Source organism: Aedes albopictus, chromosome 2 (assembly GCF_035046485.1).
Source record: "Aedes albopictus strain Foshan chromosome 2, AalbF5, whole genome shotgun sequence".
Taxonomy (NCBI): Eukaryota; Metazoa; Arthropoda; class Insecta; order Diptera; family Culicidae; genus Aedes; species Aedes albopictus.
Genome location: NC_085137.1, coordinates 119,945,743 through 119,965,332, shown reverse-complemented (window position 1 = coordinate 119,965,332; position 19,590 = coordinate 119,945,743). Strand labels below are relative to the sequence as shown.

At 42.5% G+C, this 19,590-nt stretch overlaps 2 protein-coding genes across 2 annotated transcripts; one reads left to right on the top strand and one right to left on the bottom strand.

Moving 5' to 3' along the window:
* Positions 1-13,376: 13,376 nt before the first annotated feature.
* LOC134286186 (uncharacterized) lies at positions 13,377-15,788 on the bottom strand. The gene has a single exon (XM_062847762.1). It carries the CDS (start codon positions 15,786-15,788, stop codon positions 13,377-13,379), a length of 2,412 nt encoding a protein of 803 aa, XP_062703746.1.
* Positions 15,789-15,898: 110 nt separating this feature from the next.
* LOC134286185 (uncharacterized) lies at positions 15,899-18,669 on the top strand. Its single transcript, XM_062847761.1, has 2 exons — positions 15,899-18,460; positions 18,546-18,669. Exon 1 carries the CDS (start codon positions 15,899-15,901, stop codon positions 18,413-18,415), a length of 2,517 nt encoding a protein of 838 aa, XP_062703745.1. The 3' UTR covers positions 18,416-18,460; positions 18,546-18,669.
* Positions 18,670-19,590: the final 921 nt, after the last annotated feature.

Below are 19,590 nucleotides of genomic sequence, written 5' to 3'. Positions count from 1 at the left end.
CTAAAACCATGCATGCGACATATCAAACCGCAGCTTTTTCGATAACCTGATGAACAGTAAGCAGGAAAGCATTCTCAGACCATATCAGAACCGGGTCCAGACGTTCCACCGGAGGTGGCAAAGTATAAAAGTTAATTAAACCCATGCAAGTGACATATCAAATAGTGCCTTTTTTGATGTCCTGATGAACAGTAAACAGGAAAATATTTTCAGGACATATCTGAATCGGTTGTGATCCGGAAATGGTCAAATATAAAAGGGAACCAAACCCATACAATCGACACATCAAATCGCGGATTTCTAGGCATCTCGATTTGACAAAGTTTCCAGCCATATTGGGGACAACCGGTAGTGTTCCGCAATCTATTACGGTTGCCCCATCGGAAGTGGTCAAATGTAAAGGAGAACCAAACCCATAAATTCGACACATTATATGACTTTTTAGGTAAGCTGATGAACGGTTAACAAGAAAAAAAAATCATAGACCATACTTTGGAAAACCAATAGTGTGCCGAAAATGGTTCCAGGTGCCCCGACGGAAGTGGTCAAATGTAGAAAAGAACCAAACGCATACACGCAGCACATTAAATAACGGCTTCTTCGATAATGCGAAGAACGGTCAGCAAGAAAATAGCCTCAGGCCAGTAGTGTTCCGGAACCAGATTCGAGTGCCTCGCCGGAACTGGCAAAATGCACAAATGAACCAAACCCATACATGCATTACATCCATTTGCGACTTTTTAGGAAAACTGATTAATAATTTGCATGAAACTAGTCTAAGACCACATAAGGGACAATCGGTAAGTTACAATATGTGAACCGAAAGTTGTAAATGTGAAATTGGACCAAACCCATGCGTGTCGTACCATAAAACCACGCTAATTCGACTATGATTGTTGTCAAATTACCTGGGTAAACTTTTAATTCGATAAACTAACATTATTTTAGTTTTGTTTAGATTGTATGATTTGTTTTTGAACACAAATCTCACAGATATTGTGGTGGTACGAATTGATAGCTTGTTAATTTGTCCGATTGTTGGCTTCCGAGGTTCACTGCGGTTGATCACCAATCGGATCCGGTGTCGGAAAGAACCAAATTAGAACTTTCGGAAGTAGCAGCTGCACGAGGAGCCGCTGCGGGTGTGAGTAACATCACAATATCGTATCATTCGTATTTACAGTGTATTACACTGTGACATTTGATCATATTTTAATTCAACAAATTTCGAATGAGCGGGATACAAATTAAAAAGTGTCGTATTAAAGAGTGATGGTTACGCGGGGTTTGACAGTACACCAAATTGCAGCTTTTTTGATAACTTCTTCTTCTTTATGGCTCGACGTTCGTATTGGAGCTTGGCCTGCCTCTCTTCTACTTAGTGTTCTTTAGAGCACTTCCACAGTTATTAATTGAAAGGTTTTCTTTGCCTGCCATTGCATGAATTTGTATATTGTGAGGCAAGTACAATGATACACTATGCCCAGGAAATCGAGAAAATGTTCCCGACCGGAATGGGAATGAAACCCGTCGTTTCCGGATTGGCGAATCATAGCCTTAACCACTAGGCCAACTGGAGACCCTTTTTGCCTTTCTCGTACACCAAGGTGTACCGAAAGGCTATATGTTCACTCCAAAAACGATAATTTTATAGAGCCCTCGGAGGGGTCAAGTCTTATATACCAATCGACTCAGCTCGACGAGTTGAGATGATGTCTGTGTGTGTATGTGTGTGTGTGTGTGTATGTATGTGTGTGCGTATGTGCGTGTGTGTGTGTATGTGTACAAAAAGGTCACCTCATTTTTAGATAGTAAATATCAACCGATTTCAACGACCGATGGTTCATTCGACGCGGCATATAGTCCCATTGTTTCCTATTGAAAATGGTTCAGATCGGTCCAGCCGTTCCGGAGTTATGGCCATTTAGGTGTTCCGGACCGGCACCGCAGGAAGGGGCCAGACATAAAAATGCAACAAACCCATGCATGCGACACATCAAACCACGGCATTTCCGATAACCTGATGAATGGTAAGCAGGAATATAGTCTCAGACCATATCAGAACCAGTAGTATTCCTGAACCGGTTCCGGATGTCCCGCCGGAAGTGGCCAAATATAAAATTGAACATAACTCATTCATACGACACATCAAACAGCGGCATTTTCGGTAACCTGATGAACGGTTAGCAGGAAAATAGTATCAGACCATATCTGAACCGGTAGTGTTCCGGAACCGGTTCCGGATGCCCCGCCGGAAGTGGCCAAATATTAAAGAGAACCAACCCCGTGCATGCGACACATCAAACAGCGGCATTTCCAATAACCTGATGAACGGTTAGCAGGAAAACAGTATCAGAACACATCTTAACTGGTAGTGTTCTGGAACCGGTTCTGGGTGTCCCGCCGGAAGTGGCCAAATATAAAATTGATCATAACTCATTCATGCGACACATCAAACAGCGGCATTTCCGATAACCTGATGAACGGTTAGCAGGGAAATAGTATCAGTCCATATCTGAACCGGTAGTGTTCCGGAACAGATTGCGAATATTCCGCTGGAAGTGATCAAATATAAAAGAGAATCAAACCCATGCATGCGACACATCAAACAGCGGCATTTCCAATAACCTGATGAACGGTTAGCAGGAAAACAGTATCAGAACACATCTTAACTGGTAGTGTTCTGGAACCGGTTCCGGAGGGTCCCGACGGAAGTGGCCAAATATAAAAGTGAACCAAACCCATGCATGCGACACAGCAAAGCGCGGCTTTTTTATTAACCTTATGAACGTTGGCAAACAAATTGGTTCAGACTATGCAGGGTGTTAGGTTCGTGAATGCAAACTTTTTAAGGAGTGATAGAGGATCATAAATGATGAAAAAAAATGTGTATCCATATGGTCAAATCTCAACTGTTACGTAGTAATAGAATTTTACATGTTTTTGACTTTGCTTGCCTCAAACTGGCTACAACTTGAAAATGGTTAAACTTATCGCAGCTTTTTAACCCTCATTCGAAAGTTCATTGATTGATTGATTGATTGATTTGTCTTTATTTAAGAGACTTTCAGCCCTTGGCTGGTTCGTCTCTGCGGTTCATTAAATTTTCTACTTAAAAAGATCTTTCAATCTATTGGTTTAGTTAAATAACTTATTGATTTATAAATAGTATTGATTTTTATTTGTTTTTGTAAATTATCTTTAAAAAATGCGTAATATATTTGAAATTTCTTCTAGGAAAATTCGAGGCCACTATTCCGTTCTACAACCAGAGTTGCTCTCTGTCATCAATGGTAGGCAAACTGCCGATTTTGATAGGCTCGTTTTGATGTAGCCGTTAAGTTCGACTCGCACAAAATACAGTTGATTCCCCCATCAAAAATATCAGTTCAGTTGCTATGATAGTGCTCTAGAGTGTGGGTCAGTATCAAGTCGTTGCCGGTCACTATCGTTTTGATATAAATCGGCCTACAGTGATAGTGACGATGGTGCAAAATCAGTAGTCAACTGACATGACTGATATTTGGCAGCTCTGTCTACAACTCGTTCTTTGACTTCAAACGTTTGGCTCCTCTCGTGTTCTTGTTATTCCGAATTCAACATCGTATTTCAGATCATGAATTTGCAAGTGTAAAGGTAAGCACTTTTTTGCACACTGTGCCGCTGGAGCTAGCGCACGCTGATATTAGCACATTTGCCCAAAAATACACGCGGCAAATCCCTGAGGAAAGGAACAGCTTAGAGACTATCGATAGTTTTCTGGAACCGGTTTCGGGTGTCCCGACGGAAGTGGCTAAATCTGAAAGTGAACCAAACCCATGCATGCGACACCACAAATCAAGGCTTTTAGGTTACATGTTGAACAGTCGACAAGACAAAAGTCTCCGACCAATCAGTGCACTACGGAACCGATTCCGTCTGTCCCGCCGATTTTGGGTGTCTCGTCATAAGTGGTAAAATATAAAAGTGAATCGAACCACACCAAATCGCGGCTTTTTCTATAATCTAATTAACTGTTTGTCAGCAAAAAGTCTCAGATGCGTATTTGGGAGAACCGGTAGTGTTTAAGAACAGGTAACGAGTGCCCCAGAAATGGTAAAATATAGAAGTAAACCAAATTCATGCATGAGGTCATTAAGTACGTCACGATCCTAGGGGAGAGGGGGTTGTTAAAGTGCGACAAGCAATGTATAAAGTATAGGAGAAACTCGTACGAAAGGGGCAGAGGGGAGCTTCGAACATTGCGGATTTCAGCGTGACATGCTTAATGGATGCTCCCCATGGAACACATCAATTCGCGGCTTTTAAACCAGCCTGATAACCAGTTGACAAGAGAATAACCACAGACAATATTTGGGACAACCAATAGTGTCATGGAATCGGTTCCAGGTATCCGCCGGAAATGATCAAACGTGGAATTGAACCAAACCCATGCATGCGGTACATCAAATAGTGGAATTATGAAAGTGAACAAATCCACTATCACGCTGAGGACCTGGGATCGAATCCCACTCCCGACAAACTCGCAAAATGTGAGTTCTTCCTTCGGAAGGGAAGTAAAGCGTGGGTCCCGAGATGAACTAGCCTAGGGCTAAAAATCTCGTTAATACAGATAAAAAAAACAATGTTAGCGATAAATCAAATCTTGACTTTTTTAAAAGCCTGGCAAACGGTGGGTAAGATTAAAAGTGCAGAAATGGTCAAAGTCTTCATATATGCAAGAGAATAAAATTGTGACCAAAGCAATCTCATCAAATCACACCAAAAAAGTTTTTCCAATCTCCTTTTGCGTCTAAAATTACTGTGCATAATTTGGTCCATAAGGAGGTAAAATTTTACATGAATTGTATTAAGCGCATAAGTGTTCTCAGGATCGACTTATGTCGACGTAAAGATCATGAGTACATATTCGACGAGAAAGGCACTATCACCACTAGGTGGATTAATCTGGGTTTTTTTAAATGCTTACCAGTTTTGAAGTCCAATCGGTGGGCCCATTTATTTACATTTTCGCTAGCATAACATGTGGTACAGGCCCATCCAATAAATGGGATTAATTTATTTGCAAAAATGCGTCCTTCCGCCCACTATAATTAATATCCGTAGACTGTGGTGATGTTTTTTTCATCTGCTAGTGACATCATGTAGCTCGGGGGATTGATACATGCCACATTAGAAATCGAAACATTTCTGTCAGCAAAAGTCTGATTGGCGCTCACCACATGTTATGCTACTTATATTAAAATGTATACATTAGCATTGAATTCTTAAGCTAAACGTGTATCACAGATAGTTATCACAGTAAGTTTACATCTAAACCTATTTGAACTAAATTAACCTTAAATCTAATATCACTGATGTACAAAGAGTATAAGCTACGGGACAAAGGTCAGACTGATGTCTAAAACGTGTGAAACCGAATTATGTAAATAATTAAGTGAATTGAAAATTGTAAATCTAATAAAAAATAACTTTTCAGCTAAAAGCTGATTCGCACCAGTTGCGAGCTGCTCCGAAGATTTCGGTATCCCTTTGCTCCCGTAACAATGGGTAAAATATCAGTAGATTCAGCATCAATAAAGTATCTTCGTTCCAGTCACACGATACACACATGCAAAATGGCAGGGGAAGCTCTCACTTAATAACTGTGGAAGTGTTCATAGAACACTAAGCTGAGAAGCAGGCTTTGTCTCAGTGGGGACGTAACGGCAAGAAGAAGACCCAATGACCATTCGGCCTGATGACCACTCGGCCTAATGACCTTTGGCCGAATGGCCTGACACCAACACAATTAGTTATTAACTTGAACTCAATGATAACACTGCTCGACAAAATTTTACAAAATTTGGTGGTATGGGATGAGAAAAAAATTAAAGGGGTTTGGGACCCTACATGTGTCATAGTGGAAGAATTTTTGAAAAATATTGGACCGAGACTTCACGGTTTAAAACCGAAGTTTGTATGGAGAACTTGGGTGGTTCAATTGATCTGTGCATTAGAACGTGCCGTGCATATTATTACGCGTTTTCGGTATTTTGGTTAGTTTCGTTATTGCCTAACGCCTAAATATATGCACAGCGTGTTCTAATGCACATATCAATTGAACACCCCAAGTTCTCCATAAAAACTTCGGTTTTAAACTGTGAAGGCCCGGTCCAATATTTTTTCAAAAATTCTTTTACTATGATACTTCCAGGGTCCCAAACCCTTGTTATTTTTTTTTCTCATCCCATAACAAAACTTAGTGTTGAACGGTGTAATTTAACTTATTATCATTTTGGTCTTCGCGATGTAAATACTCAATTATCAAACGAATGATAATCAGCTAACAAAACTTGTTATCATTTTGTTATCCGCCTTTGCTTTCAACAAATAATATGAGTGTTGCTTATGAATGAACATCGGTACAATTAATCAAATAGAAGAATTACATACAAAAAAAATCGATAAAACAATCTAGGCAACGAAATTATCAGCAGAAATTTTCAAAATGTTTTGTACAAATTAAGAAGGACTGTGAAGTGAGAGAAAATCTGTAATTATCGCTGTATGAGTAGCTTACAAATTTTCCAATGCTCTTGTTTATTTTTGCATACCTTGCAAAATGCGTTTGTATTAAAATTCAATAAACAAGAATCTTTGCAATGTGTTCGGCAGCCAATCAAACGCCTCATAATGAATTGAAAAGTTTCCATAAGTAATTCCAAAGATGGTTAGAAGGAGAAAGATAACCGACTTTAAACTTTTCAATACATTCTCCCGGAGATACACTGTGTATGCTACACTACCGCCATCTATTGAGTGAAAAGCACAAAAAATATTCTTCTTGGTTGGATTCAAGTTAGCGTGTACCATTTTGACGCTAAGTTAAAACATGCTCAAACACCGCATCACGAAAATGTGTCGATTAAAAATGGTTCTAACTTTTTTTTTGTGAATATTTTGCTCATAAAAGTTAGATGAATGCATCGAAATTATATGGCACGATTAAATAGGTACAGTGGTTTTTCGGTTTTATCACGGTCAAAAAAAATTTTACCGTGAAATAAACGAAACCGTGAATTTGACGAAACGAGAAATAAATGTAAATTTTTTATTCAAAATCGTACAGCTGCAAAATATATGAGTCGTAGTTCACATTTTTACCAGTTTTAGTGGACTGGACAATGCTTAATTGATTTGATATTGATTTCGGAATGTTTTAGAACAAGTGTGATAAAAACGAAATGAAAATCGTGATAAAATCGAATAGAAAACCGTGAATTTGAACGAGTAGTGATTAAAACGACTAGTGATAAAACCGAAACGCCACTGTACCTAGTATGAATAATATGTAATTTCCCATGATTTTCGAATGCACATTGAAATCACCACATACATTCAACTTCCTTCCATGATATATTGAAGGGAATTCAGTTACACTGGAACCTCTTTTTATGCACATGGCTGGGACTGCATAAATTAAAAATGTGCATAAATTAAATAAGGCATAAAAAGAGGGAAATTTATGCATAAATTAAGTTTGGGCTTTAATTGGCTTCTTTAACGGTGTTAAGAGAATTCGATATTCTGAATCCGCTTGTCAAACTGAGCCGAAATCCAAATTTTCATGAATTTTGGAGTCCAGGAACCTATTTAAAAATCAGTTTGAAGTTTGTATGGGTGCGATTTGTCAAATCACCCCTCGTCGCAGTTTGTACTGGGCGGAGCTGTCAAACAGTTACCCAGCTGTCAAAAGGTCTCAATCTCTTTGAAATTGATTTAAGGTACCAAAACAAAGTTCTAAAAATCTGAAAAAAAATCATAGTGACTCAGAAAAAGATGCTCTTTCGTATAAAATCAAAAAATCAATACAATTTTCAAAATTTAAAAACCCGATTAGAGAATCTAGTTCGCGAGAACAGGTCTTGCTCTTGGACAGTTGAGGTGGAGCTAAAAGGGTTTCCAGAAAGTTCTCAGAGAGCCTAAAAAGGGGGTTCCAAGGGGCTACAGGGGCGTTTTAAGGGATTGTTTCGGGGGATTAGAGAAGCCTTTTAAGGGTGTACTGTCAAGATTTTTTGGTGTTTTCATGGGATTACGGGGAATTCTGGGATATTTCAATAGTATAAAGTGGCTTTCAGGGGCGTTCCAAGGGGCTTTAAGGGATCTCAGGAGCCTTTAAAGGGCGTTGCAAGAGGTTTGAGGGGCGTTTCAAGGTATTTCAGAGTCTGCTCTGAAACTTCCTGAAATGCATCGAAAATCCCCCTTAAGGTGAAGATATGACGAAGCCAGACCAAGAATTTTCAAGAGCACAAAACTGAAGAACCGAAGATCGGTTTGCGCTGAAAATTTGATCGATTGGTTACCCGCTGGTGGTGACCAGTCGATCAACTTTTCACCGCAAACCGACATTCGGTTCTTCAGATTTGTGCTCTTGAAAATTCCAGGTGTGGCTTCGTCATATATTCACCTTAAACCTCCCGGGGACCCCATGTAACGCACCTGAGAGGCTTCGAAACCCATAAAAACTCCTCCGTAACGCTTTCGTAACGCCTCTTACTCACACCGAAAATGGTCTGAAACATCCTGAAATGCCTCCAAAATCCCCCTTAAACTCCATCGGACCCCATGTAACGCACCTGAGAAGCTCCGAACCCCCCAAAAACTCCTCGGTAACGCTTTCGTAGCGCCTCTTCATTCCACAGAAAATGCTCTAAACGTCCTGAAATGCCATGTAACGCACCTGAGAGTATCCGAACCCCACGAAAACTCCTCGTAACGCATAAGTAACGCCACTGCATTCCGCCGAAAATGCTCTGAAACGTCTTGAAATGCCTCCAAAATCCCCCTTAAACCCCCTCGGACCCCATGTAACGCACCTGAGAAGCTCCGAACCCCCCGAAAACTCTTTCGTAACGCTTTCGTAACGCTTTCGTAACGCCTCTGAATCACGCCGAAAATGATCTGAAACATCTTGAAATGTCTTAATAAATCCTCCTAAACCAAAACCCCTAAAAACGCCTCCGTAACGGCTCTGAAACCAGCCTAAAATGCTCTGAGACTCCTGAAATGACTCCGAAATCCCCTTAAGACCCACTCGGAGCCGATGTAACGCACATGAGACCTTCGGAAACACCGAAAAACGAACCTGTAACCTTCCTTTGCTCTCATCTGTAAACACCCCCCGGTCGCCATTGCAATAGTTCCTGTCATTATTCAATATTCTCATGCACAATATTGGTTCTGAGTAGCTTTCCCTCTTTTTATGCAGGGCATAAAAAATGGTGCATAAAAAAACATGCATAAAAAGAGGTTTTAGTATACTAAAATGACGAAAACTATTCCTAGTAGAACTTGGTTAATCTTCGTTAGGTGGACTACATAGTTAGGTTTTTTTTTTTTAACTTTTCAGGAAACGCGCCCTTTTGAGCCTAAAAATGCATCGCGCTCGCGCTGTATACGACGAGCTAGGTTTTTGGTGGTGTTGTACTTTTTACAACGGCGCGCGTCCTGAAGGGTTAACTACAGGGTTCGTCACTTAGGTATGCATGGAAGTCTTCTCACAGCGTGTGCTGCGCGATTCACGCGTAGCTCGATTTTAGACATAGACCTTAAGCACTTAAGCAGTCAACTATCGTATGTATTGTGTTGATCAGTAGTCCCCTGACACTTCAACCCTGCCATCCTACCATCGTTCCATCCAAAGATTCGGCATTGCGATGTTGTTAATTATTTCCATTTCATTTTTCTACGCTTCGGATTCGGTTCGGCGTCCATCATTTTTCCCTCATTAGAGCTCCAGATATAAACTCATCATAAAACAATGCATACCGTTCCATGTCGAAACCTGGACGGACACGCACCCTCTCTCCTGTCAACTTGCCACGACCCTGCCTGCCACCGCTCGAAACAATTCCGATTCCTTCCACCACCATCCCAAAGGAAACTGAACGCGCAACCAGCCGCAGTCAGTCGGTAAACAACCACGGACGGAAAATACCATCGCTCATACTTTGGCCGGTGCATCTCAGCAGAGAATGTTCCCTTTTCCAGCGAATTGGCGGTAACCATTCGCGGATCGGGATCGGGACAGTTGAGGATCACCGCTGGCTGGTCACCCTGTTTGGTACCGATTCCAAATGTAGCTTTGCATGTGTGCAGCAGTTTTATTCACTACACGCACCAAAGTTAGGGTTACCGTAACTCAAAATGTGTAGATTTTTTTTAGCAAATGCATTTCTATTCCATACAGTTCAATTTGAATAGGTCGTATGTATACTGTGATTCCTATGCTGATACGAACTATTCAAATCTTACGCCAGAATTGGTCAATTGTTGAATAGTTAGTACTGGATTTTTTGTTTTCATTTGGATTTTCCTTGTATAATTCTACTGTAGTTGAAAAACACTGAACATCCTCTCCTCTCCTCTTCTTGGCATAACGTCCTCACTGGGACAAAGCCTGCTTCTCTGCTTAGTGTTCTATGAGCACTTCCACAGTTATTAACTGAGAGCTTCCTCTGCCAATGACCATTTTGCATGTGTATATCGTGTGGCAGGCACGAAGATACTCTATGCCCAAGGAAGTCAAGGAAATTTCCTTTACGAAAAGATCCTGGACCGACCGGGAATCGAACCCGTCACCCTCAGCATGGTCATGCTGAATACCCGTGCGTTTACCGCCTCGGATATATGGGCCCTGAACATCTAGACCCCAAATTTTATTCGAAATCATAAACATATTTCATCCTACTGTTGAACGATTCTCGCTAATTGCTGGACAGTTGGATTCCGGGTATTTCAGAGATTCTTCAAGGCCAGTTCTAGAGATGTTTCGAATGGGTTGCAGAGGGATTTCAAGGCGACACAATGTTTCGAAGCGTCTCAGTGTTTTGAGGGAAGATCTCAAGTGGCATGAGTTGCAGGTAGATATTGTTTGCGGGTGTTCCAGAGATATCATGGACTTTCAAAAGAGCCTAAAATGGTTTCAGGAGTTTATACAAGGGTTTATAAATTATTAGCTTTTAAGATTTGACGAACTTGAATCGTACTACTGCAAAAGATCACTAGTATCGCTTGTAGATCCGATGACCTACACTCACTGGAATCCTTGCAAATGCAAAAATGGCTGATATAATTCTCCAACTGTAAAAATGCTTGAAGAACTCTACGCCCAACTGCAGACTAGGTACCAGTTGGATCGTTACGCCATTTTCAAAAAGAAGTATATGAATTTGAGTTGAAAAAAGCCAATTTTTGGATACATCATCCCGTTGTACTTTGCAAAAAGTACGCCTGGCAACCCTAGTCACTCATCAGCACTTCCAGCTCTGCCTCGCGTGTCGTTCCTCGCTTCTGGCTTGTTGTTGGTCAAAAGTTGAATGATGACATTTTATGACGAAGAATTCTTTTGATACATTTATTTTTCGAAAAGACATGTTAGCCTTTTCGATGAATTGCTGTCTTTTTTCGGAATCGTCGTGTTTCGCGAGCTCAAATACACACACTCAAACGGTTCCCCCTTTTCGTCGCTTCGGCGGTTTCGGTTGGCAGGATCGGCTACTTTTAGCTTGTACTTTGGCTAAATACCTACATGAGAATTCCAGTTTTTCAGCCACCGACTGACTGACTGACTGACTGGCTGGCTGACTGGCTGGGTTTTGGCTGTGAATCGTTCCTCTGTGTATTTCGCCATCATCGTCACCGTCGTCGTCATCGGAAGAAGCCAAAATCCTACTTCCTCCCCCTTATCTTCCGCAGCCCAAATGTCCCTCTTCTGACGAATTAACAATTTAAAGCGAACTTCTTGTAGCGAGATGTCGAAACGAATTAAAACAGAAGTGTCCACGTAGTGCAGTGAAGCTGTACTGTGATGGACGGCTCTACTACAGGGCACACAGAGAGTCCGAGTCAGAGGGCTACCGTTATTGGTTTGACCTTAGCCGGATTTGGTTGTTCCAGGTGAGCAACAACGCTGTTTTCGGTCCTGTGGGAAAGAGCCCGTACTAGCCGTCGAGCAGTTCCCTAGAAATATGTTAATTTTTGCTAATGAGAATGTTGACTCAAGCGACGGAACAAGTGTCACCGAGATGTATGAAGGGGTATCCAGAAGTTCAAGCAATAAATTTTGAAAATTATTTTATTCAGGGGAATTCAATCAAAGCCACATTTGGAACACCTTAAACTGATAATATCAATAAAGTACAGAAAAACAGTATTCAATGACATGATAATGATAGCCACGGTTAAGTCGCTTGTCCCATATGATTTGTTGTATGAGCTAAAACAGCTTAGAGCAATGGTAATCTAGAAAATAAATACAAATTATAATAATTAGGTTTATCCGGGTAATATATTTTTTTCAAAAAAGCAAAATAGGTTTATATGGGAATTACTACGGAGAATTTTCTAAAAAAGTTCTTCGCGCTGTAGAGCATTTACACAGGAATGAAGTCATAGGGTCAAATTCAAATTGACTTCTTCAGATCTCAATGACGAATGTTGCAGAATACCGCAATTCGTTTCCACTCACGAGACAGAAGTTATTAATAAATATTCATCCATGCATGCCTCAACAGAAAACCACAGCTCAATCGACACTCAATCATAATATGCGTGTTACCTTCTTGCACACCTTGCAGGACATCGTGTATCAATATGCGCATTTGAGCGAGAAATTGTTCGATATCTTTTTTACCGATTGTCGAAATAAGTTCCTGTCTTCGGCAGCATTCATCGGTAGAATTCAATTTGATTTTGCACCTATGATTTCATTCATGTGTGCAATGTTGAAAAATTCTCCATTTTAATTTTCATATAATCCAAATAATCCTGTTTTGTGTTTGGGCCACCATTAAATCACCACCGAAATTACTGGAAATGGGTCCTGTCTAGTTTTGCCATAAGGATTGTAATGAACATATGCGAGCTTTGAATTTTCAATAAGTTTGAAATCTGAACTGTCCTACTTTTTTCTTCTAGATGGTCTCAGATGATTTCTACAGGAAACAAATAACCCACGTACTCTTCCGAGTGATCTTTTAAGAAATCCTTCAGAAATTCCTTGACAGACAGACAGACAGAGAGACAGACAGACAGACAGACAGACAGAGAGACAGACAGACAGACAGACAGACAGACAGACAGACAGACAGACAGACAGACATATATATCTCTTTATTGTTGATATTTCTCGGTGAACGAATAAAACAAACTTGTTTTTTGCGTGACGTTTCGGCCTAATCACATTTCGGCCATCTTCAGACGCCTAAAATTTTATTACAAAAAACACGAATTTAAAACATTAACATAACACAATTTTTCATTTAACATTTTTTCACCCCACAACTCACAATTTGATCGCCGCAGCTGATGCTACCTCCTATCCAGCTGGGAGATCACGTACCACTGTCTAGTAGGGTACTTTGCGGTTGTGGTGCGCGTCCTCTCTCGTTTCCTCTTCGTCGTCTATCGTTGTTCGTCACTTGTCGCAGCTTAAACACTAACGCATTGTAGTTCGTGTTGAACAATCCACACTCACGCTGGAGGTTCACTGTATTAGCTTCCCCTGCCAGCTTGATGTGGAATGTCTCCGCGACTACTCTGCTCTCCTGGTCGGCGATTCGTTCAATTATTTTCGTCTCGTCAAAATTAAACACATGGCCGTCACATAGCGTGTGGTGCGTTAATCCAGTCCTGTTGTCTTTCCGTTTTACGTCATTTTTGTGCTCGTTGATCCGCGTGTCCAGTTTTCTCCCCGTCTGTCCGATGTACACCTTTCCATCCCCTGTTCCACAAGGTACCGAATACACCACATTTTTATGTTGTCCTGGTGGGATCGGGTCCTTGAGTTTAGCGAAAATCTCATTTTTCAATTTCGATTTTGCTTTCACCGCCAATGTTATGCCCTGTTCCTTGAGGATTTTTTGCAACTTTTCACTCAGGCATGGGACATATGGCGTGGGAATGTACTTCGTTTCGTCCACCTCCTTGTCGTTCTGCAGTTCGTTGTAGTGCTTGTGTACCCTCTGTTTCAAGACATTCTGAATGAACCAGTTAGGGTAATTGTTACACTTCAACATTTCCTTCACCGTACTGATGGCCGAAGGGCGGTGCTGTGCATCAGTCAACTTGATAGCCCTATCCACTAGGGCAATCGCAGTGTTGCGTTTGTGGGAGTACGGACTTTCCGAAATGAAATCCAGATACCGTCCCTTCGTCTGTTTTGGTAGCCACGTTTTCTCAAGGATTCCTTCTTTTCTCGTTACCATGATATCTAGAAACTTGATTTGCTCTTGTTCCTCTTTCTCCACAGTGAACTGCAGCCTATCATGGAAGTCATTGAAAATCTCCAAGATTCGATCAACGTGTTCCCTCCGTGCAACGCAAAAACAGTCATCCACATACCGCCTGTATATCACCATATCGAGTTGTTCTGCACTCACCCGCTGTATGCTCTCCTGTTCCAAACGCTCCATAACGATGTTCGCTATAACCGGAGACAGCGGTGATCCCATCGGTACTCCGAAGGTTTGTGTGTAGGTAACTCCTCGATAGTTGAAAAACGTAGAGTCTAAGACTAATCTTGTTGCATCCAAGAAACTTCGCTTGTCAATCTTCGTATACCTTGCTACCTCGCTCCACCTTGCCTCGATACACTCCATCGCGTACTGCACCGGGACATTGGTATACAGCGATTTCACATCCAATGAAAACAGCATGTGCTCCTCGGGGATCTGCATTCCTGTTATCTGTTTTGCAAACTCAAAACTGTTTTTTACGTGGTGTTCTGTTTTTCCAACAACATTTTCCAGGACTCCTGCCAGATATTGGGCCATCTGGTAGGTGGCGGATCCGATCGTCGAAACTACTGGCCTCAACGGTCTGCCCTCCTTGTGCAACTTCGGAAGGCCATAGATTCTGGGAGGGTTACAGCTCGAAATTTTCATTTTCCGGTGTTCGCTCTTCTCTATGCATTTCTGATCCAACCATCCGTCAACCGTCGCATTTATCTTCCTCATAATCCTATTGGAAGGATCAGCTCGTAGTTTCCGGTATGTGTCTTCATCGTTGAGCAGTTCCATCATTTTAGCGTGATATTCTTCTGCTTCAATTATGACGGTCTTGTTGCCCTTATCTGCTTTTGTTATGAGCAGATTCGGGTTTTCCTCCAAGAAACGCCTGCTTGCTGCTATATCCTTCTCAATCCACTCCAACTTCCCGTGTCTGGGTTGTCGGACATAGTTGATATGATTCGTAATTGCCGACGCAACCTCCCCGCGAATCTCGTCAGCATTCTCCTTGAATCGAATCCCCTTTTCAATACCGGCTACTATTTCAACATACGGCATTTTTCTCTTATTCTGTACGTTGAAATTCGGACCCAGCGAAAGGGTTCGTTGTAAGAAGTCCGGGATTCGGGTGTCGGTCGTGTTTTCAACCCATTCTTCTTCGATGTTCATTTCGGCTATCCGCTGATTTTTCATCCTCTCTATCTTTCTCTCTCCTCTCCTTTTCGACTCTTCGTGTACGGAACGGCTCTTCTTCTCCACCATTTTCTTCACTGCAACTACATCTTCCCTCTCGAACGCTGTTTCGATCTTTCCGAAGAGGTGCGCTTTGTTCTTCTGCAACTCCGCGATTGATCTTTTCACATCGGCAACCATGACACTGAGGATTCGGATCTTCTGTTTGAACATCAGTTTATCCAATTCCTCCCTGGACCGGCCGCTACCGAGCTGGATGTGGATTTTGTAGTTGAGGCACTTCGGGATCACTTTACACCGTCTACAGTTGAGTAGGAATTTCATCCTGTTGTTGTTCTTGGCCAGGTTCGTTGCCGTTCTTTGGAATCTCCTCAGCAGCAATTCACCGTTAGGGCCATATTTATTCCGAATTGCTTGTACAGCAGGAAGGGAAAATGGGTGCTGTACAAGCAATTCGGAATAAATATGGCCCTAACGGTGAATTGCTGCTGAGGAGATTCCAAAGAACGGCAACGAACCTGGCCAAGAACAACAACAGGATGAAATTCCTACTCAACTGTAGACGGTGTAAAGTGATCCCGAAGTGCCTCAACTACAAAATCCACATCCAGCTCGGTAGCGGCCGGTCCAGGGAGGAATTGGATAAACTGATGTTCAAACAGAAGATCCGAATCCTCAGTGTCATGGTTGCCGATGTGAAAAGATCAATCGCGGAGTTGCAGAAGAACAAAGCGCACCTCTTCGGAAAGATCGAAACAGCGTTCGAGAGGGAAGATGTAGTTGCAGTGAAGAAAATGGTGGAGAAGAAGAGCCGTTCCGTACACGAAGAGTCGAAAAGGAGAGGAGAGAGAAAGATAGAGAGGATGAAAAATCAGCGGATAGCCGAAATGAACATCGAAGAAGAATGGGTTGAAAACACGACCGACACCCGAATCCCGGACTTCTTACAACGAACCCTTTCGCTGGGTCCGAATTTCAACGTACAGAATAAGAGAAAAATGCCGTATGTTGAAATAGTAGCCGGTATTGAAAAGGGGATTCGATTCAAGGAGAATGCTGACGAGATTCGCGGGGAGGTTGCGTCGGCAATTACGAATCATATCAACTATGTCCGACAACCCAGACACGGGAAGTTGGAGTGGATTGAGAAGGATATAGCAGCAAGCAGGCGTTTCTTGGAGGAAAACCCGAATCTGCTCATAACAAAAGCAGATAAGGGCAACAAGACCGTCATAATTGAAGCAGAAGAATATCACGCTAAAATGATGGAACTGCTCAACGATGAAGACACATACCGGAAACTACGAGCTGATCCTTCCAATAGGATTATGAGGAAGATAAATGCGACGGTTGACGGATGGTTGGATCAGAAATGCATAGAGAAGAGCGAACACCGGAAAATGAAAATTTCGAGCTGTAACCCTCCCAGAATCTATGGCCTTCCGAAGTTGCACAAGGAGGGCAGACCGTTGAGGCCAGTAGTTTCGACGATCGGATCCGCCACCTACCAGATGGCCCAATATCTGGCAGGAGTCCTGGAAAATGTTGTTGGAAAAACAGAACACCACGTAAAAAACAGTTTTGAGTTTGCAAAACAGATAACAGGAATGCAGATCCCCGAGGAGCACATGCTGTTTTCATTGGATGTGAAATCGCTGTATACCAATGTCCCGGTGCAGTACGCGATGGAGTGTATCGAGGCAAGGTGGAGCGAGGTAGCAAGGTATACGAAGATTGACAAGCGAAGTTTCTTGGATGCAACAAGATTAGTCTTAGACTCTACGTTTTTCAACTATCGAGGAGTTACCTACACACAAACCTTCGGAGTACCGATGGGATCACCGCTGTCTCCGGTTATAGCGAACATCGTTATGGAGCGTTTGGAACAGGAGAGCATACAGCGGGTGAGTGCAGAACAACTCGATATGGTGATATACAGGCGGTATGTGGATGACTGTTTTTGCGTTGCACGGAGGGAACACGTTGATCGAATCTTGGAGATTTTCAATGACTTCCATGATAGGCTGCAGTTCACTGTGGAGAAAGAGGAACAAGAGCAAATCAAGTTTCTAGATATCATGGTAACGAGAAAAGAAGGAATCCTTGAGAAAACGTGGCTACCAAAACAGACGAAGGGACGGTATCTGGATTTCATTTCGGAAAGTCCGTACTCCCACAAACGCAACACTGCGATTGCCCTAGTGGATAGGGCTATCAAGTTGACTGATGCACAGCACCGCCCTTCGGCCATCAGTACGGTGAAGGAAATGTTGAAGTGTAACAATTACCCTAACTGGTTCATTCAGAATGTCTTGAAACAGAGGGTACACAAGCACTACAACGAACTGCAGAACGACAAGGAGGTGGACGAAACGAAGTACATTCCCACGCCATATGTCCCATGCCTGAGTGAAAAGTTGCAAAAAATCCTCAAGGAACAGGGCATAACATTGGCGGTGAAAGCAAAATCGAAATTGAAAAATGAGATTTTCGCTAAACTCAAGGACCCGATCCCACCAGGACAACATAAAAATGTGGTGTATTCGGTACCTTGTGGAACAGGGGATGGAAAGGTGTACATCGGACAGACGGGGAGAAAACTGGACACGCGGATCAACGAGCACAAAAATGACGTAAAACGGAAAGACAACAGGACTGGATTAACGCACCACACGCTATGTGACGGCCATGTGTTTAATTTTGACGAGACGAAAATAATTGAACGAATCGCCGACCAGGAGAGCAGAGTAGTCGCGGAGACATTCCACATCAAGCTGGCAGGGGAAGCTAATACAGTGAACCTCCAGCGTGAGTGTGGATTGTTCAACACGAACTACAATGCGTTAGTGTTTAAGCTGCGACAAGTGACGAACAACGATAGACGACGAAGAGGAAACGAGAGAGGACGCGCACCACAACCGCAAAGTACCCTACTAGACAGTGGTACGTGATCTCCCAGCTGGATAGGAGGTAGCATCAGCTGCGGCGATCAAATTGTGAGTTGTGGGGTGAAAAAATGTTAAATGAAAAATTGTGTTATGTTAATGTTTTAAATTCGTGTTTTTTGTAATAAAATTTTAGGCGTCTGAAGATGGCCGAAATGTGATTAGGCCGAAACGTCACGCAAAAAACAAGTTTGTTTTATTCGTTCACCGAGAAATATCAACAATAAAGAGATATACTCGTTAACGGTGATTAAACCCATCAAGTAGACAGACAGACAGACAGACAGACAGACAGACAGACAGACAGACAGACAGACAGACAGACAGACAGACAGACAGACAGACAGACAGACAGACAGACAGACAGACAGACAGACAGACAGACAGACAGACAGACAGACAGACAGACAGACAGACAGACAGACAGACAGACAGACAGACAGACAGACAGACAGACAGACAGACAGACAGACAGACAGACAGACAGACAGACAGACAGACAGACAGACAGACAGACAGACAGACAGACAGACAGACAGACAGACAGACAGACAGACAGACAGACAGACAGACAGACAGACAGACAGACAGACAGACAGACAGACAGACAGACAGACAGACAGACAGACAGACAGACAGACAGACAGACAGACAGACAGACAGACAGACAGACAGACAGACAGACAGACAGACAGACAGACAGACAGACAGACAGACAGACAGACAGACAGACAGACAGACAGACAGACAGACAGACAGACAGACAGACAGACAGACAGACAGACAGACAGACAGACAGACAGACAGACAGACAGACAGACAGACAGACAGACAGACAGACAGACAGACAGACAGACAGACAGACAGACAGACAGACAGACAGACAGACAGACAGACAGACAGACAGACAGACAGACAGACAGACAGACAGACAGACAGACAGACAGACAGACAGACAGACAGACAGACAGACAGACAGACAGACAGACAGACAGACAGACAGACAGACAGACAGACAGACAGACAGACAGACAGACAGACAGACAGACAGACAGACAGACAGACAGACAGACAGACAGACAGACAGACAGACAGACAGACAGACAGACAGACTAGTGAAAAAGATAAAGTTCCTCAGGCTCGGAAAAGTTTACAGCGTACACAGTCAACATTAGTAATTA